The 20,604-nt window shown below is 39.4% G+C and overlaps 1 protein-coding gene across 1 annotated transcript; it reads right to left on the bottom strand.

The window, feature by feature from the left end:
- Positions 1-4,867: 4,867 nt before the first annotated feature.
- LOC114567766 (uncharacterized) lies at positions 4,868-16,656 on the bottom strand. Its single transcript, XM_028596872.1, has 12 exons — positions 16,641-16,656; positions 16,267-16,312; positions 16,078-16,140; positions 15,899-15,986; positions 15,614-15,776; positions 15,416-15,526; positions 15,179-15,310; positions 14,659-14,874; positions 14,293-14,550; positions 9,564-9,912; positions 6,273-6,279; positions 4,868-4,904 (listed from the first exon to the last, which is right to left on the bottom strand). Exons 2-12 carry the CDS (start codon positions 16,277-16,279, stop codon positions 4,868-4,870), a joined length of 1,437 nt encoding a protein of 478 aa, XP_028452673.1. The 5' UTR covers positions 16,280-16,312; positions 16,641-16,656.
- Between the last annotated feature and the right edge of the window lie 3,948 nt (positions 16,657-20,604).

Genomic DNA, 20,604 nt, shown 5'->3' with positions numbered 1-20,604 from the left:
AAAGGTGTTAAAACGTCTGATAGACCAATGGTTAGCTGTTAAGAAGGGTTTGCTATTGGTGGGTTGTAAAAACGCCCTACAGGGTGTGGTTTGTGGTGTTTAAAAATCCCTTGTTTCAAGGCTGACTGCTCACTTTTTATCCACCATTTTTAGCTGTTCTGGTAGCTAGCTTGTTTCCACGTTTTTTTCCACAACAAAAGGCCAGCTGGAGTTTCACTTTTTAATTCTTCTAGGTGCAAGCAAAGAGGAATTGTTTTTCAGCCATGTCTTTCCACGCATTTGGACAACAATCTGGATCATCTTTTGTTGAAGAAGGTGAGACATCTAGAATAGGACCCACTACATTTGGTTTGAGCCTAGCCCACCGTGAAGAGTTATGGGGATGCGAAGAGCCTAATACTGGAACAACAGGCAGTTTGAGTCAGGCTCCCAGAAAGAAGCGATTCCGTTCGGAGATCTTTCCTACAAGCATGACTGAGTCATGTACATCTGATCTGGAATATGTTGGTGTCAACGGATACAGTTATTCAATTCGCTACAATGCTGGATACGTGACATTAGCTGTTTACACTAGTGTTGCTGTGGAACTATCTAGCAATGCCAAAACAGCCTGTACAATCTCTGTGAAAGACTGGGGCCTTTTTTCGTGATGTCGTCTGTCCGGATCTTGACAATCCGGGCTTACCTGAGCTGGTGTATGTGTCTCAATGGGATAGTCGCAATGGCTCCAGTATCTATCGTGTGGAAGCAGACCGTTTCACTAGACCTACAGAGGATTTTATTTTCCTTAGCTTGTGCAGTGAAAGGGAGAAGTTAGTTGCTGCCCGTGGTCATGAAGAATGGAAGTTAAAACCGTATCCTGTATCTAACGATGAATACAACAAATGGTTTAAAAATGTGTTCTTTATACAATGGTGTGACTGGGAGATTTTGAAGAAACAGTTTGATACCATCGACTATGTCATCAGAAGAGACAAAATAAGGAGTTCTTATGAGAACATAAGAAAAAGATTGATATTTGGGAACACTGACCAACAGTCTCTACCCCTGCCACGGAACCTCTATAGACCTAAAATCATCAGACACAAAGACTAGCAAAATGGTGGGTCTATTTTTAAGGTGCTAATTATTTGCCCAAAATAGTTAAAATGATTTTATTTTTATTTATTTTTTTTTGCTACTGTGATTGTAATGTGTTATTTTTTTTTTTCTTCCCAGAGGATCTGGAGTGGTTTCATTCGACCCCCACAGGTACGCCTCCTAACACCCCTGGGCTATTTGCACCCCTAAAGGCATCCGGATCTCCTCAATCCCTTTCATCATCGTCATCATCGCCACCTCTATCGCCGGAACACTTCCTACCATCCCCACCTACACCTCCCCTGCCACCATCTCTATTGTTTGGGGCACTTCCCCCTCAGACATGTGCATATCAAACAACCCCCTCAACATATGCTACATTACAACAGGGAGGTGTTGCTGATTGTTCGGACACAGAGGCGCCTGATCAGACGGATGGGGTGGTGTCATCTTTGTTTATAGATAGCGTTAAAACAGCGTCTCTACATCTTCTTAACATTGTTCTTTACAAGTATTTGGAAGAGCTTTGTTCGGGCTGTCAGATCAATCATCCAAGCCAGAATCAGCATGCCTGTTTAGAGGGGCTACCAGAACACTTCTACACTGTCCACTTTGAACAGCTTATGAAAAGACTCCTTACTGATAAATTCATTGGTGTAGTGCAACGTTTTCTGTCCTTGAAACATCTCACCGCTGATGAGGGTAGAATCAGGGGAGTATCCGAAACAGTTTTGTACGAGTTGAAAACGGCTGAAGATGTTACGACTAAAATCAGTGCTATGTATGACTCTATGATAGGGGACGACGTTGTCAAAATAGCCGAAATTAGAGAGATTGGGGACTATTGGCGCGATTTATATGCAAAAAAAAACTAACAGTGTGAAAATATGGGGAATTGTTTAGGTGTAATGTATAACCATATCAGTGAGCGATATCACGATCGCATTTATCTGGTATTTTAGATAATGCCATTGCTAATAATGTGAACGACGTTGAAAAATACCAATGTAAGAGTGCTGATGTAGATCGTACAGTTGTGAGTAGGTTAGAAAAACTGATGGTGATTGTAAGAAGACAACATAATACCCCTCCTTGGGAGGATCTGTTGCAGATGTTATTATCAATGTTAATGACACGTGAGAGTATAGTGGACACATTTTGTGACGTCATAGCCAACATTACACGCAATTTTAAGATGCTGAAAGTTTATCACCTACTTACTATGTATACAATGCTTGTAGATACAGTGAGTTTGTATGTGCAAGAAAAACAGTATACTGATGTCTTGCAGGATTTGCAAAAACTAAATATATTCATAATCAGTAAAAGCAATGTATCCGTATTAGCCAATATGCTATCTATGATAGAACGGGTTTCACTGTCTTCATAACTGTCCTATATATGACTGTGTGAGTGTGTTAAAAAAAAAAATAAAAAGAATTACATAACTCTAATGTGTTCACTTGTGTTTTAAATGAATCATGGAGAAGGTTATGCACAAAATATACTATGATCCGTCCCACCCAGGAGGGTTGGGAGGAGTGCAGCAGGCTTCGTGATTCCGTCAAAGAATGTACTGGCTTGTCTCCAACTATCCCCACGGTTAAAAAGTTTCTGCTGAGGCAGGATGCGTATACACTGCACGCTCCTGCATTGAAACACTTCCCAAGAAACAGAGTGATTGTTAATGGTATCGACAAGCAATTCCAAGCTGATTTGGTCGATATGTCTGAATATTCATCGGAAAACGATAATGTGCACTATTTATTGACATGTATTGATGTGTTTTCTAAATATGCCTGGGTAATATGTCTTAAAAACAAATCGGGTCCTATTGTGACAAGTGCCTTTAAGGAAATATTGGAACAAGGACGCATACCCCAGAAGCTCCAAACAGACGCTGGAAAAGAATTTTATAATAAGGTTTTTCAAAAATTGATGACACAGTATAAAATTCACCATTTTTCCACATCGAATGAAATAAAATCAAGTGTGGTTGAACGTTTCAATAGGACTTTCAAAACCAGAATGTGGAGATATTTAACGGCTGTTAACTCACGCCGTTATATTGAGGTAGTACAAGATATGGTTGCTGCTTACAACGCTGCATACCATAGGTCAATAAAAATGGCTCCGTCCTCCGTATGTAAAGACAATGAGAAAACTGTCTTTAACACTCTGTACAAACTGAAACCACATGGAACGGTGCTGTTTAAATTTCAGATGGGGACACCGTTAGGATATCAAAGCACAGAGGCATTTTTCGTAAAGGTTACCAACAGACCTTTACAGATGAGTTTTTACAATATCAAAACGTATAGGTAGAACTCCTCCTGTTTATATACTGAAAGACAATAGCGGGGAGCCTGTGACAGGTACCTTTTACGAAGCAGAGTTACAGGCTGTAATTGTAGACAAAAACAAAGTGTTTAAAATTGAGAAAGTGCTGGCTCGAAAGGAAATAGGCCGTAAAAAGCTTGTACTTGTGAAATGGCTAGGATGGCCTGAGAAATTCAATTCATGGATCTCTGAAAAAGACATAGTTGATGCAAGATAAAAGAGAGGGGTCAGTCTTGTAATATTAATCATTGTGGTTTGTTAGTGAAAGGTGTTGGAGCCATGAATAAGAACGGATTTTTTTGTCACGCTGCCTAGTAATGCCTCACAATTAGTTTATCCAAATAATAAGATTTGGCAATTCAGAACAAAACTGGCTAAACCGATCATATTACAAACACCGTATGAAGTTGGTCTTATTGAAATTCAATACCCCAGGATCTGGAATAGTTTCACCGAGAACGATGCCAAGATTGATTTCATCGACACGAAAACGAAAATGTACAACAAGACAAGGCTAACAGTTGGTTCTTATAATACAATCGCCAGCATTGTTAATGAATATAATATGAAATGTGCTGCTAACACAGCCCTAGCCCACATAACTATGAGCCACAACCCTATCACTAATAAGATTCTTTTCACGGGAGGAGACGGATGGAATATTGTGTTTAGGGACGTCTGGCGAAATTCTTGGGTTCATACCAGACTCTGTGTTCGAAATACACATTGGCCCCCATTTAAAATGTTCAGCTCCACACCCGGCCGACATCCATGGGGGTCGTTATAATATATTTATTTATAGTGACATTGTGGACTACCAGCTAGTCGGTGATAGTCATGTACCCCTGCTCCGTTGTATAAATATCTCTGATGAGAGCAAACGTATGCCCACTCTGAGTTACGACAGTCCTCACTACACATCGTTGTCACGCTCGACTATTACTGATATTCAGATAGAACTACGAGACGATCAGAACCAACACATCCCTTTCTCATACGGAAAAGTAATTGTCAAACTACATTTTAGACCTGTGAAACATCATTAAAATGATGAGGAAAGCGTACACAGCCGATGATGGAAGATATATGCACTATTACATGAATCAAGCTGGTGGAGAGTTGCCGGGTTTCATAGGTGCCAGCACACAATATGGGCATGGATTAGGGGGGATATTCAGAAATTTATTTCGAATGGCTGTTCCACTTTTAAAAAAGGGGTTTAATATAGCCAAACCCCATCTGAAAACAGCAGCAAGTGGTTTTATTGGCGATGTTGTGACTAATGTCAGGAACGCCGTGGCATCCAGACAACAGGGCAATGGGCTCATGGTGTACAGACGCAAAGCATTAAAAAGAAGCCCGCCAGGATGTGGGCGTATCCGGACTGTGAACAAAAAGCATAAAAACACCACCAAAAAACGAAGAATTCTCAAAAAGAAAGCATCTGTCAGTAGGCGCAGAGCTCGAAACGACGCTCTCTGTCCCTGACAAAAGACATATTTTAATTTTACAGAATCAATCATGGCGTTTATTCATAATCAGTCCGAAGAGTGTGTGAAGACCGAATTGGACCTGTTTACAGTACCGTACACACAAACATCTATCGAAAAATCTACATTTGTAGAAATCCCACCAATGTCAGCTCTAACGGACGGAGGTCCTATTGAATTTTTCATTTCGGCTAGCGGGGAGGATTATCTCGACCTTAACGATTCATACTTGTATACACGTGTAAGGATTACAAACCCTGATGGCACATTGTTGGCTAACGCAGCCGATGTAGGTTTTATAAACTATCCTGGATGCAGTCTTTTTCACAAGTAGATATAATGTTGGGTGATAGACTGATCACACAGTCTTCAAATACGTATCCTTATCGATCCGTTATAGAATGTCTTCTGAATTATGGAAAGGACACATTGGCTACATAATTTAGCACAGGGCTATTTTGTAAGGACACAGCGGGCAAAATGGATGAGACCTCTATCACAGGCGATAATTTGGGGTTGACACAAAGGGGTGAATACACATCCGAAAGCCGTATTGTTGAATTAATAGCACCAGTACACGCAGATTTGTTTTTTCAAGAAAAATTGTTGCTAAATGGTGTGGACATGTCTCTGAAATTCATACGTTCAAAAGATGACTTTGCACTAATGACCCCTGGAAATGTCCAATTCGCTGTGAAAATAATGTCTGCTAGTCTATTTGTCAAGAAAATATCAGTGGCACCAACTGTTAGACTAGCTCATAGTAGGGCCCTACAGCATACTAATGCAAAATATGCTATTGACAGAGTAGCTCTAAAAACCTTCTCAATACCTACAGGCACACGTGTTTGCAACCAAGAAAACCTATTCATAGGACAGATTCCTAAATTTGTAGTCATAGCTTTCAGAGATAATGAAGCATACACTGGGTCGTATGCCCATAACCCCTTTAATTTTGGAAACTATAATACAGAATTTATTAGCCTTTATGCCGATGGACAGCCTCACCCAGCCCGTCCTTTTCAGCCCCTTTTTCAAAGAGGGCAATATGTACGGGAATATTATCAACTGATTGAATCAACAGGACGCCATTTAAAAGACAGGTCACTAGCCATAACACGAGAGGATTTTGGGGCTGGTTATACTCTATTTTGTTTTAATTTGGAACCTGACGGTGGGGGCTCAGGAAATGTTTCACTGATTAAGAACGGTAACGCGTTCGCTTGGAAGTTCGGTTCAGAAATCCACTTCCTAGGACTGTGACCCTTATCTGCTATTCAGTTTTTGACTCTGTAATCGAAATATCTAACAGACGGCAAGTCCTATTGGACCACTACTAAAGATGAATACAATAGAACTCACCAGCGTCCTTAGAAAAAGAATGAATAGAGACACAAATTTCTTAGGAGTAATACCATGCGATCATCTCCCAAAAACAGTTGTTTGTAAATTACCCGCCATGCTCGTTGTAAATACACAGCCCAGTAATATGCCGGGTGAACACTGGCTAGGTATTTACATTACAGAGAACAAGCATGGTTTGTTCTTTGATAGCTTTGGACATCCACCTACCTTTTTTTTCCGCAGGAAATTGGCAATTTCCTCTTAAAGAACTGTGTGGAGATGTACCATTCAGCAATCCAAGTGCAAAATAATTATTCTACAACATGTGGCCAGCACTGCGTCTTCTTTTTATGTCATATTCAGAAAAAGATTCCTTATACAAAAGTATTGAGCATGTATGGCACTAATCTTGTATGCAACGATACAATGGTCAGCCATTTTGTTAGCAGTATACACCCGTTGTGTGTCACGATCAGAAATTTAAATGTGTACAATGTTCATGTTCCACCTATAGGTAGAAATTGTGTAATGATGTTTCTTTTCAAAAAATAAAGAATGTGGAATATACTATTCTTATAATGCCTTAATTTTTTTTTTTTTTTTTTTTTTTTTTTAAAACAAATTATACAGAAAAAAAAAATGCATTCAACAGATAAAATTAATGTAAAACATTCATTTAATGTCACCTGTTTACATACAACACAGCATTTTCACGTAGTCGAATAAAGCCAAACACATGAATAGAAAATTTATGTAAAACACATTCATTTTATGTCACATGTTTACATACAACACTGACTTTTCATATAGTTGAATAAAGAAAACACACCTCAAATAGAAAACACACCCTCAATAGAATAAAAACAAAAACAAAATGAATAAAAACACATCAAATAGAAAAAACCCCTCTCAATAGAATAAAAACAAAATAAAAATAGGTTTTTAAAAAAAGTAAAATATAAAGTAGTGTAATAATAGAAATAGGTTTAAAAAAAAAAAGTAAAAATAAAAATAATAGAAATAAAAAAAAAGTAAAATATAAAGTAGTGTAATAATAGAAATAGGTTTTAAAAAAAAAAAAGTAAAATATAAAGTAGTGTAATAATAGAAATAGGTTTTTAAAAAAAAAAGTAAAATATAAAGTAGTGTAATAATAGAAAAATAGTTTTTAAAAAAAAAAAGTAAAATATAAAGTAGTTAATAATAGAAATAGGTTTTTAAAAAGTAAAATATAAAGTAGTGTAATAATAGAAATAGGTTTTAAAAAAAAAAAAAATATAAAGTAGTGTAATAATAGAAATAGGTTTTAAAAAAAAAAAAAAAGTAAAATATAAAGTAGTGTAATAATAGAAATAGGTTTTAATAATAGAAATAAAAAAAGTAAAATAGAAAATAATAAAAAATATGTTTAAAAGTAAAAAAAAAATAAAGTAGTGTAATAGAAAATATAAAAGATTAAAAACTAGACCAGCGAGTCTTAGCAATGGGTGGTGTAATACTAAATGTTCTAGGAGTACTAGTTGCTCGTAAAGCAGATGGTGTACCATGTGTAAATACAGGGGCCATTCTTATTGCTCTAGGAGTGCGAGGGGTTCGTGGAACAATCATAGGCGTTTGTGTATTAGTTTCAGATGATGCAACAGTTTTAAAAGCCTCAATAGAACAGCGTACCCTCGTGTTTGGGATTACGGAGAGTGGCACATTTAAGCTAGCTAACGTTTTTTTAAAAATATGTTCCACCCTTTTGGTCTAGAGTGTTCTGGAACATTATATGGGTTGTGACACTTTTCAGCAGATCATACAGATGACTTCCAGGCACATTCTTATTTTCAACAACTATTTCCCCTTGATTTGTCCAAGATAACTGGTCATTGTGTCGGGATAATGAAGCCAATATGTATTCTGCATTTCTTTTATTTCTTATAGGCATATGTTTCAACACTTCTGTCTTTAACATATTTTCTTCTTCATCTTTTGAATCATCCTTTGAATCAACTTCAGGTATTGATAATGTAATCTCGCGTTCACCCTGTTTTATCATGACTAAGTACCGCTGTAGAATACTGGAATATCTTTTAGCTTTTTCATATACATCAATGTCAGGCTGTTTCAATATATCACTCATGGCTCGGTCCAATTCACTTTGTACAGACTGTCGCAGAGATACATTTGAGGAGTCCGTTGTTTGAGGAGGTTGTAATGCCACTAATTGATTTTGTGGAACCAAAAACATTTTCTGCGTGTGTTCCATCTCAATTCCTGTTGATAAGACTTGCTATGAATGGGATAGCGGCACCCAGGAGAGGGAGTAGAAACCCACCTGTTTGATTGATTGTCTTTTTTTTTTTAAATGTTTAACTTTTTTATCAGCTATTAGTCTAATAACTTTCTTCTTCTTCTTTAACAGTTTGTACTGATTATTAGACAGTGGTATGTGGCCTCTTAGGACGTTCAAAGCTATTTCACAAAGCGCATTGATAAAGTCTGGACTAGCGTTGCTCACAATGACACCTCTCGCTCTGGGTGACGCCTTATGTAGCATGTCTAACAATGTAAAATTCCTCTCCATTCGGCTTGACATTATTACACTTTTTTTTCTAGGAACATATACAACCTGCTGTGGGGATATCAGAGCTGTTCTGAGTCTTAAAATATCGGGGGTTGTGGATTTATAATCTATCAATAGATAGCCAAAGGTGTAACTAGTGGCGTCTTTAAAAGCCTCTAAAAAATATTTAGAATTTCCGGGGAACATTTGCCGTGCCAGCAAGCTTATTTGATGTTGATCTCTAGCATTTTTGAAAATAATCATATAGTTGGTGTTCAAACTGATTGTACGACTAGCTTTACCTTGAATAAACAGATTCTGCACTAAATATATACAACTAAGACGTCGGTGATGGACATACTGTGTGAAAACTTTTTGAACTTCCAAATTATCACAGGCTTGATTCATTAAATCGTCTATAATGAGCAAATTATTCTTAGTAGTAGGCAAGAGTGCCTCGTCGCAGAACGATTCCGGGAGACCTTGTACAAAATTTATATTCACCGTTTTAAGCAATTGATCGTATATTGGTTGCCAGCATGAATAGATGTATACTATGTTATCAATTTTTGTGAAATAACAGAGGACATGTTTTCAATAATGTCTTTGACAAAATATGTTTTTCCACAATTCAAGGACCACTGATAACGAGGCTAAAAGGGTGTTGAAGCCTACCATCAAATCCTGAAACATCCCTAGTAGCCATAAGGGACGGTTGTATAGTCTTGGAGCACACGTCGTTTGTTGTAAACAACCTGTACTTTCCTTGTCAAGGTGTCGTTTTTGAGATGGAACTGTTTTTGTCGCGCTTTTTATTGTGAATGCTGTTGTGGTCAGACGGCTAGGATGCTGCTGGTTGGTCACAAAGGATTGAACAAGACCAATTAACGATTCATGTGTAACCACTTTGGCATTTGAGGCATTAAGGGTCACACCCTTGCATTTAACTTGTGTATTTCCTTGAGCAGTCCTATAAGCATAGCATTTAGGACCCCCGGAAACAAACTCCGTTATATAATCTTCGTTAGGAGCCCCACAGACTTGAGCGCTATTTAGTTCATCCGTTAAATCGCCAAGATAAGGCCCTAGAGGGGGATCCACTCGCCGTCTCTGCTTGTGAACAAAATGCTGTCAGTATCCACATATAAAATACGTTCCTGCAGTTTATCCAACAAATCATATAGCTCCATGCGAGCGTAGGCGGTGGTCATGGCTCCTATAAAAACATTCACATCTTTTACTCTGGATGCTTCACCATCTGTGTATCTCCACTGGACAATCGCTACTTCTGGTGAGATGAATGAGAACTGGCGAACATCAAAAGTGTCGCTGAACATGAGCTGTGTGAAGCGGGATGGTTCCGTTATGAGCTCAGCAGTAGTCATATTATTTCGCATGGCGAATTTTCCCCAAAGACTATTCAGAAGCAGTTTATTTGTATGCCTGACAGCTTTGTTAAAACATATCTTGGCCGGATCAAGACGAATGCCTTCATGTGCATAATAGTCATCTATGTACTTTTGTTTTTCGTCTTCCGTCTTGATATGTCCAGGGTATCCTGAAGCTTCCTGCTTACGTTTAAGAAATGTTTTAACATAGGCATTAAAAAGCTGATCAGTTTTTTCTGGGAAATGCCAAACTTCAGCAATGGAAACAATCTTGTACCCTTTCTCACGGCTTTCTGTAATTCAAACGTCACCCAAACGCCAGACAACAACCGCTCTTGATCGCTATGTGTGCAAGGTGTTGTTTGATTCATCTGAACAGCACACGCTGCACATAGGGGGAACATCAGTTTACCGTTACAGTGGTAGGGCAACACAGGGTGATACAGGCCTCTGGGGGGTGCTACTGTACATTTCACAATGCCAAAGTATGCGTTTATGTCATCAAAATCCTTGTGTATTATTTGGGGTGTCCTATTGGATAATCTCTTTTGGACTGAACAGTTGGGTACAAACTTGTGAAATCATAGTATCTGATCTTTTCATCATTTTCTACCTTGTGGTACAGCTTCATTGCATTTGTGCGGCCTCCAAAGAGGGATTCTCGTGGATTGAGACGCCCTGGTTTTTCATATGTTAACATGAACTCCTTAACGTCAGGGTTAGTGTCCACAGCCTGTCTCCAATCACATTCCCACATCACCACAACTTTCAGCTGATGCTTATTTTTTAGAACAGCCACTCTGTTATGGAACTCCGAGCGCAGCTCACCCTGTTTTTTTTTTTTTTTTTGTTTTTGGCGAGAGGATTGACTTCACCTGGCGATAGCACTTATCACAGCCGTGAAAGAAGCAGCCATTAAATTCATAACACGTGTGTGTCTTCACAATAGCCATCTACAAAGAACTGACCGAATGACTTTTCACCTCTGTTCAGAGCATGTTGTATGTCAAGGCCCTCTCTGTCTGCAACATACTCAAGCCACTGTATTGAAACATCAGAACATGTCTTGTTTTGCCTAATGTAGGCACCTTCGTATGTCAGAGCAACAGTGTCTTTGGGAAGGAACAGCGTTTTAAATACACCCATACACGAGGAAGCCAATGTAGCGTATGCAAACGGGTCTAGGCCTGTGCACTCGTGGAAGGCCTCTCTGTATATTTTGCATGCTTTAATCAAAACCGTTACATCGTTAACACAATAGCTGTGCATCTCTTTTCGAAAGTCAAAAGGTGTGTCGCGGACCGTATCGTACCACTCCATGAACGTTTTCTTAGAGGTGTCACTCATAGCATCATAACCATATAGAGCTGGTGCAGGATACGGTCCAATATAATTCTCATTCTCTCGCTTGTTAAATTCATGGGGGAAGAATCCTTTGAGAAGATCAGAGAACCCCATTGCTGCCGGAGTTTTAGACAGAGCCATAGGGATAAAACTGAACGAATCGATCCAACGCTGATTGAAAGTAGAATCGATCATCAGAAGCACCCTTGAACCGCAAGATAGTAATAGTTGGACAAAGTTTCTGACTCACCAGATACTCTAAAACTATATAACTGTCAAAACCTGAAGCATTGTGTGCTATAAAAGTATAGCCTTTGTATTTCTCCTGTCTGTAGTTCTGAATGAATGATGCGACGCAATTTGTTGTTTCGTAGCAGTTTTTTTGCCCGTCCATATCCATAATGCATACAAAATTAGCTTCATGACGACCACATTGATAACGTGTTTCGAAATCGTAAAAGAGATACTTATCACTACTTTCTTTGCGTTCTACGGGTTGTATATAGCAAGAGTGCTTAGTAGCACCTAAAGGCTCTCTACAATGTAGGCATTTAGGTTTTTTACAGCTGTGTGGATTTTTCGACACACGATATGTTGCGTGACAGGACTCGCAATATTTGTTTGTATTGCACGGTATAAGCCCGTGTTTCCCATCGGGTTTTTTATGGTTTTCAAAACACTGTTGCGATTTGCATATGCGTCTACAGTCTCTGCATTTAATGGTCTTGTCAGGTATACAAGCAGTGTAACACACATTACAATCCCAACTACAACGGTGCCCCAGAGGGTTCTGGTAGGTCTTGTAACACCCTCGCAAACGTAAGACGCCCCAAAAAAGCCGTTTTATTTACGATGAGATAATAATGCTCGTCATGCAAATACAACCACGCTGTTTTCACATCGGGTTTGTCGTATGTTTTGAAGATTGTGGGTTTTTACATCCAGCTACATGATGGAATATCACAATTTTCATTTTCAAATGTTTCTGAAATCTGTCAACATCAGAGAACGAAACTTTATGTGTGTAGTCAAAACCCAAATCACTATGCAGCTGCTTGGCATAATTCATCTTCTCATCATGCGACAATCTGCTGTTTACATAATGTGCCAGGCAGAGAGAAAAGCAGAGATTGTCGTTACCAGCGTTATTCTTGGGATTATACAAAGCATTACCTTTTTCTGACAATATTTGATCGTAACCAATGCTTCCTAGTTTTCGACGTCCCCCACCATTCCCTCCCGACATATTATTGCGCTATTGTCACAATTAATTCTAAAGAGTCTTCGGTCAGTGAATTATCGTTACTCTGCATCGCCTGTGCTACTTGCTCCAGAAATGTGTCTGTGTTATAGCCATCGCTTGAATTCAACATTGTTTGGATAGGGACATCTACGGCGGGACCCCTTAACTCAACATTTAAAACACTGTCCTGTGTTGCATTACCCAACGCCCTCTCTATTAAACCTGTTAGGGTGCTATACACCCTTTCAGGAACACTACCAATATCCGTCAAATCAATATTTCGCAAGTCAACATCTTGACGAAATTCAGCAGCATTAAAAAGGGGTATCTGTCTGGATGCTATTTCAGATGTTACCTTAGAAACCCGCCCGCACCACACTGCACACTACCCTGAGGATTTTCTGAGGGTGATGGAGGGGGTCTATAAGCGCTTGTGGACGGTTGGGGACCAGTCTGCTCATCTGTACAAGATCGTTTTGAGGGCTGAACACTCGGAAAACATGATGGTCTCTTATTACTCTGATCTATGCCTGTGGGGTCTGTATTTGATGATTGTATAGAGTCTGTATTGGCCTGTGTATTGCTGGAATATACGCTTGAAGGACCATTATGTGACAACCGCGCAGGAGCAGGTCTATCTGATGTGTGTGTTTTCTCACTGTTGCTTTCACTAGGTCTAGCGCGAGGCATAGATCGGGCCCATGCTTGAATATTTTTGCATGCATTGCACACAATCGCAAAATCCTGAGGATTGTTTACTGCTCTTGTGTAATCGTCCTTGCACGGCCATTCTAGTTCCTCATCAATACGAGCATCACACTCCCCTAGGGGTTCAGATTTTTTTTTTTTTTGGGTGGGGATGATTTTTTTTTTTTTTTTTTTTTTTATTTTGCACAAACTATAGACTGTTTTAACACTTTTTACTGCGGGGTCATATTCATTGTGTTTTTAAGGCATACTATCATAGGATCAAGCATTGAATTGAGAGAGCTGACATGAGAGGCAATAGCTGTGCCAAAGCCTGTGACCATATCAACCAAATGCGTGTTAGCTCTGGCCTGAATGGCTAGCGAGTTCCAAAGTCTGTGACCAAACCGGTCAATTGTGTGTTAGCTGTTTGCAAGACATCTAATTTATTCATAAGACCATTGTTTTGTTTTCGTAATTCGGCTAATTCTGATTGTATTTGTTTATAAGGGTCAGCGACTGCAGGTTGTTGAGGGATGTGTTAACACAATACTCAAAAAACTCTGCACTCTGAAGTAATGTTAACTGCTCAGGACCTCCTAGTGCCCCACCTTGTTCAAACCGATTGTTAGTAATATAATTAGGTACTGTTTGCTTATCAAGGAATGGAACGTTAACCTCTAATACATTTACAGGAGTGGTTATGGCGGTATTAGCACTGTTACACTTTTTATCTACCACAGTTATAACAGAGGTGTGTGGTATACAGCTGACATAATCGGTGCCTTCCTCGGTGCTATAGATACAGTTAAAGAGGTATTCACCTACATTATATTCAGGGTCCTCCTGCAAAGCAGCCTGACACAGTTGGTGGGGTGTAAGCTGTGTTGCTGTTGGTCCAGTGTCTTCAGACTCTTCTCCCGTAGCTCCCCGATTTGTCTGACGTGATGTAGGGACGGGTGCTGTTAGCTCTGTGTCTTCAGACCCTTCGCCTGTAGCTTCACGATTTGTTTGGCGTGATGTAGGGGCTGTCGCTGTTAGTCCGGTGTCTTCGGATACTTCGCCTACTTCTATGGCATGGATTGTCTAGAGGTATAACAAAATATTTTTGGTTAAATAAAGACACACACAAGCACACACACACACACACACACACACACACACACACACACACACACACACACACACACACACCTCATCAGATGTCTTTTGTTCCCTCTCAATGGTGACACTTGGTGGCTGGTAGGGCGTTGGTGTACTAGACGACGACCAATGCAAGGACTCTTCAGGTGCCTTTTGTAAAGGGGAATCCTTTTGTTCCCTCTCAATGGAGACACTTGGTGGCTGGTAGGGCGTTGGTGTACTAGACGACGACCGATGCAAGGACTCCAAGTCTTTGCGTGCCGTTAGCTGCTAAAACAAAGGAAAAAGCCTTTTTAACAATATATACATTTTATTTAAAAATCTTTTATAACACAATGTAAATATATTCTGCTAGCTACAAATGCGTTTCTCACCTCTGCAGTGGTGTTAGGAACACCCGATACAGTGTCTGGGTAAGGCGTGTCTGGAACAAAGGAAGGGCTTCTTCTTTTGGGCGGGGAGACCGGTCGTGTATGGCTTCACAGGCTGGAATTAGCATTAGATTAGATTTTTTTTTTTTTTTTTTTTTTAAATACAACACGCTATTTTACTGCTTTCCTTTTAAACTCACCTCAATAGATCTCTTCCTAGATCTCTTCTTAGGCTTGTGTGGACATACGTATCTGCTCCATGGGGGTGACTGTGTGAAATCGTCCTCAGGCGTCAAATACAATGTAACTAAGTCTTCCGTCGCCTTTAGTTGCTAAAACAAAGGAAAAAAGCCTTTTTAAAAATATATACATTTTATTTAAAAAGCTTTTACAACACTATGTAAATATATTCTGTTAGCTACAAAAGGTTTTCTCACCTCAGCTGCTGTGTTACTATCATAAGATACAGTGGTCGGGTAAGACGAGACCGGAACAAAGGAAGGGCTGCTACTTTTGGGCGGGAGACCGGTCGTGTATGGCTTCACAGGCTGGAATTAGCATTAGATTAGAAAAAAATCTTTTTTTTTTTTTTTTAAATACAACACGCTATTTTACTGCTTTCCTTTTAAACTCACCTCAATAAATTGCTTCTTAGGCTTACGATGGCGAACGTTAGGCGTAGCAGCTTTCACAGAGAGGGGCATCGAAGCACATGGTCTTTCAACAGGATTGATTTCAGCCACATGGGAGAGCGAGTAGCCCTCGCCCTTGCGGATCCTTTGTTCAGGGGCTGATTGTCTAGACAAAGAAAAATATATATATATATATATATATATATATATTAGATGGCTACAAACACAGTGATAAATTAAACAGTAATAAATATTACATACTGAAAGAGATAAATAAACCGTAAATACCTGTTTGCTGTGTTCTTATTCCTTATTAGAGTGGCCTTTGGTTTAATGTTCTGGCGTGTTGGGGTCTGTAGGAATGGGCTACACGGAGCTTTTTAAAAAAAAACAAAAACAAAATGAATGAAAACACAGTACTAAATCAATTAATGCTGTAGTGTATAATATATTTATAAGTTTTTTACCTTGTGGTTTAATAGTTTCGTCAACTAACACAGCCACGTTATCCCAGCTCTTTGCACGATCACCTAATGATGCAAACTACATTATAACACACAAAAAAAAAAAAAAAAAAACGTTTTTAAGTCACAAATGTCTGAATGAATTAAATACCTTACAATAAGCTTTTTTTTTTTTTTTTTAAATATACTCACCAAATGCAGCCATTGCTGTAGAACCGAATCCTCTTTCTTCAGAGGACTTTGTTGAGAAAACGAGGGAAAGTTTTAGCTAGCCATGTAGCTACAAAATGCAGGTAAAAAAGTGAGCAGACCCGTCGTTTTGAAACAAGGGGTTTTAAACACCACAAACCAAACCCCTTTATGACGATTTAACACTCACAACAAAAGACCCCACATTTACAAGCTAGCTACTGGTCTAACACAACTTTTCTTTTTTTTTTTTAACACTAGCGTCATGTGGTACAACCCACCAGCATTACGAACACACGATCAAAGTTTTAGCTAATTCATGAATGACTGAATGAATTAAATAGCTTTGAACATTCTTAAACACAAGCTTTACTTACCACTTGTAGGTAGCGATGAAAAAAGAATTAAAAAGTGAAACTCCAGAGGGCTTTTTGATGTGGAAAAAAACGTGGAAACAAGCTAGTTACCAGACTAGCTAAAAAAAAAAACATCTAAAAAAAGAGCTAAATAGCAGTAAACAAAAGGCTAAAGAGGGCACTGCTGAGAAACGATCCCTAGTTGTTTTTCACCAAAACATAAGACAAACTCCAGATGACCTTTTGTTGCGGAAAAACGCAACGTGGTAAAAAGGGTGCTACACGCACTATGAATGTCCTCCGTCGTGTATAGCTACGTCTGTGAGAATCCGCCTCCGCTCAAGTGCACCAGACCCCTGTAGTGGTGAAGCGGCCGCCCACACTACATACGTCACCACGTTCGCGAGATGCGCTCCCATATTCGGACACTAGATGGCTATCGCGGGTGTGCCGACATTCGACCGCTGCGTCATCACATCCGCTAGATGCGCACGCAGTTTCGACGACGGGATGCGCTCCCATATTCGGCCGCTAGATGGTGCTCGCAGTGTGCCGACGTTCGACCGCGACATCATTACGTTCGCGGTATGCGCGCGCAGCTTCGACGATTAGATGCACTACCATATTCGGCCGCTAGATGGCACGGTGTAGATCGACCGCGCGTCATTACGTTCGCGGTACCAGCAACGATTAGATGCAGTACCACATTCGGCCACTAGATGGCGATCGCTGTGTGACGACGTTACCAACGGGTACGCAGCAGCTACCGACGATTAGATGCAGTACCACATTCGGCCACTAGATGGCGACCGCGAGTACCAACGGGCACCCGCGACGTTACGCGCTCATATGACCAGATTACAGGGTGGGTTTGCGCGTGCGTGTGATGACGTCACACATGCACGCGCGAACCCACCACCTTTATACTACTCCCCAATAAGTTGGCGTGTTCCTTTAACTAGCTCTACGCTATAATGATGCCAATGCTTTTCTCTATCAGCTGGAGGAGATGCTGACTTTTAGCCCTGCGACGTATAGCTTAAGTCTAAGGTCTTTTAGCATTATAGGTATATAATATATATGGAGAAAGGTTCCGTGGTGTTATGTAGAACATGCCATTTATTGTCTTTTCTGTTACGGTGAGTAGGTCAGGATTTGTTATTCCAGAGAGCAACCGTTCCTTTTCGTATGTGGGTCGGGCAGTGATTGCGGTGTTTGAGGGGGCAGTGAGCTGCATGTAAAACTACACTACATTGTTGTGTTGTCTGCTAGAGCAACAATTTGGCTTTTTTTGTGATTAAGCAATGAACAGTTTGTCATGTCAATTGTCAATTGATAATTGGAGGACTATTCATTGGATGTTGACCTTGTTAATGTAGGTTCTTCAAACTTAAATTGTTTGTGTGATTTATATTCAGGTATATGAAAACTGAAATATATAAAGAACATATAATATTATGTTACTTCTCATATCATAAATAATGCATGATGTTATTCAAAAATTATCTTCAATTATCTAAAGTGAAGCCTTCCGCCTGTGACTTCTGCATAAAAATGCAGCGTAGGATGATGCCAAGTGATTGGAATGCATGCACAACAAGTGGTATTATGGTAGATCTTGTGCAGATTGGTTTGCCGCTCCTTCGGGGGTTTCGTCGTTTAATCTGTGGACCACTTCTCTGCAAGTAGACCTATTCCAGGAACATCCATTTATTAATCTCATCCTATATCTTGTTTAAAGCCAACTGTTGCCCTGGGTGACAATTCATCTAAATCTGGTAATAACTAGGGTACAGGTATATCGGTAGTAAAGTTAAAGATCAATTCCATTTATTACAATTTAGCTCTTGTTTTAATAGTTTTAATAGTTTTGGTTACTGTTACTGTGGTGACTTTTACATTACAGGGGGAGGTGGAGAATGAAATATTCACTTTGCTCCTCTGTGATTTAACTCATCGCTCCGGAAGGCATTTAACCATCTCAAAATTGTTTTAAAAGTTACAACATATGGCCTTTTAATAGGATTCATCCTCTGGGCATTATGGATATCTCTACCAAATGTAATGGCAAGCCATTACGATAGTTCCTGAGAATCTGGACCAAAGTGGTGGAACAAAAGACATTTCCATCCCAATATGGATATCCCTAGCCACCACACCAGCAGGGCTGAGAAGACACAATAGCAGCAGTCAGATGATCAACAAGTTCCCAGTTTAGCCAAAAGTATTTGAAAGAGAGACCTCAGGTGAATGGTTACATTACTATCCATACTGTCCATTTTTAACATCCTCACAGTTTACAGAGCAATTCTTTGCAATGAGGTAATTTACCTAACTTAATGGGCTGTGCTCACTTTTGCTTTTACCTCCAGACAAAAGTGTTTATATGTTCTAGCTACACTGTTGTGTATGTTTAATTGTCTGACAGTTCATGTTGTTTTGCCTGGTAATGAACAATAACTATAAATAGATGTAATATGAATTTAAGCGAGACTTTGGGGTTATATTTTTAAAACTCTTTTGTGTCTATAATCTCTAAGGATTGCTATTATTATGAATTTATTTGTTTGCTTTTTGGAAAGCATTCCAAGCAGGCATTGAGGCCAAAGCCAAGTCTGTACCTCAGTAGACTCCTGTTCAGCGTCTAAAATATCCCAAGCTGTTTTTCAACAGCCACACTAAAGGCAGATTTCCAATTTTACTGATGCTATCTGTAAAGCTCCTTAATTTAGTTAGGTTTCAGTTTCCAAGAAATTTTTACCATTTGAAAAAATGACTTGACTCGTAATGACACAGTCGAGGTGGTTAATACATACGGCATGGAAAAGCTTTGCAATCCCTCCTTATTCTAGCTTTGGTTCTACTGCAAAGATAATATGTGCACTCAGACATACACATACATGCACACTACTGGTAGTCCGATCCTGTCACTCAGAGCAGTGCCCTTTAATTACCATGACATGCTCGGTGGAGTTAGGTGATTATACCGTCTGCAAAAGAATGTACAACTAATGGCGTGTGAGTAAGTGAACGAGCTTGCCCTGTACTGGGGTGTGAAAGTCAAAAATGACTGGTGAGGGTCAAGAGGAGTTTCGAAATTCCTGGGGACGTATCTAATATAGGTGACGTTGACAACTCATCCACACATTTCTACCCAACCCAGCCCACATATGAAACTAAAATTGCATCCATTATCCACATTCATGGCAAGAAAGATAACGCTCTGCATGACTCACTGCAGCCTATTCAGAGGACTATTAAACGTGTCAATAGTTTGAGTCATGAGAGTGACCTTTTCACTGTTTTAACGAGATAGATGTAGCCAAAAAAAGAAAACTTGAAATATCCATTAATCTAGCATGGATGTTAAAAACTAAACTTTTATGCTCATATGGACTTCGGCAGTTAGTGTGCTTCAAAACTTGGACAGCGACACATTCCTAAACGGTTTGGCTTCATTCAGCGCTCTTATTACCGCAGATGTGAAATGACATGATTTAATTTGCTTTAATCTGAGTGAATTTTGGCCACATAGGAGTCAGAATACATTTAGCATGGAAGACATTTTTCTTTTCTTTTTTTTTTTTTTTTTGCCAAAACTTTCCAATGACTTTTTAAACTTTGCTGCTAATGAACAGTGCCACTCTCGTCATTTCTTTTGTTTGCCTCTTTTATTTTCCAGTCTTTTTTCTAATTACTTTTCATCTGTGATTCTGTTTGGCTTAAAATGACTCAGCAAAGATGCAACGAAGCGGCATGGAGAGAACAATGCTGGAAGAACAAGTGTTTGAATCCATCAAGCTACAGAACTTTAATAACACATTAACATGTTCCAAAAGAGCTCAGGAATGACGTGTTCTGTTTATTTATTTTGACAATATGTGCTCAGATAGTTCCACTCCCATTAGCCCACCCCTACCTCTACAACTTCTACATCTTTCTTTTGAGTTAATTGAGAAAACGACTTCAGGAGTTAGGCTACTGT

The sequence above is a fragment of the Perca flavescens genome, chromosome 14 (assembly GCF_004354835.1).
Source record: "Perca flavescens isolate YP-PL-M2 chromosome 14, PFLA_1.0, whole genome shotgun sequence".
Lineage (NCBI taxonomy): Eukaryota > Metazoa > Chordata > Actinopteri > Perciformes > Percidae > Perca > Perca flavescens.
This window is presented reverse-complemented; position numbering and strand designations above follow the sequence as displayed.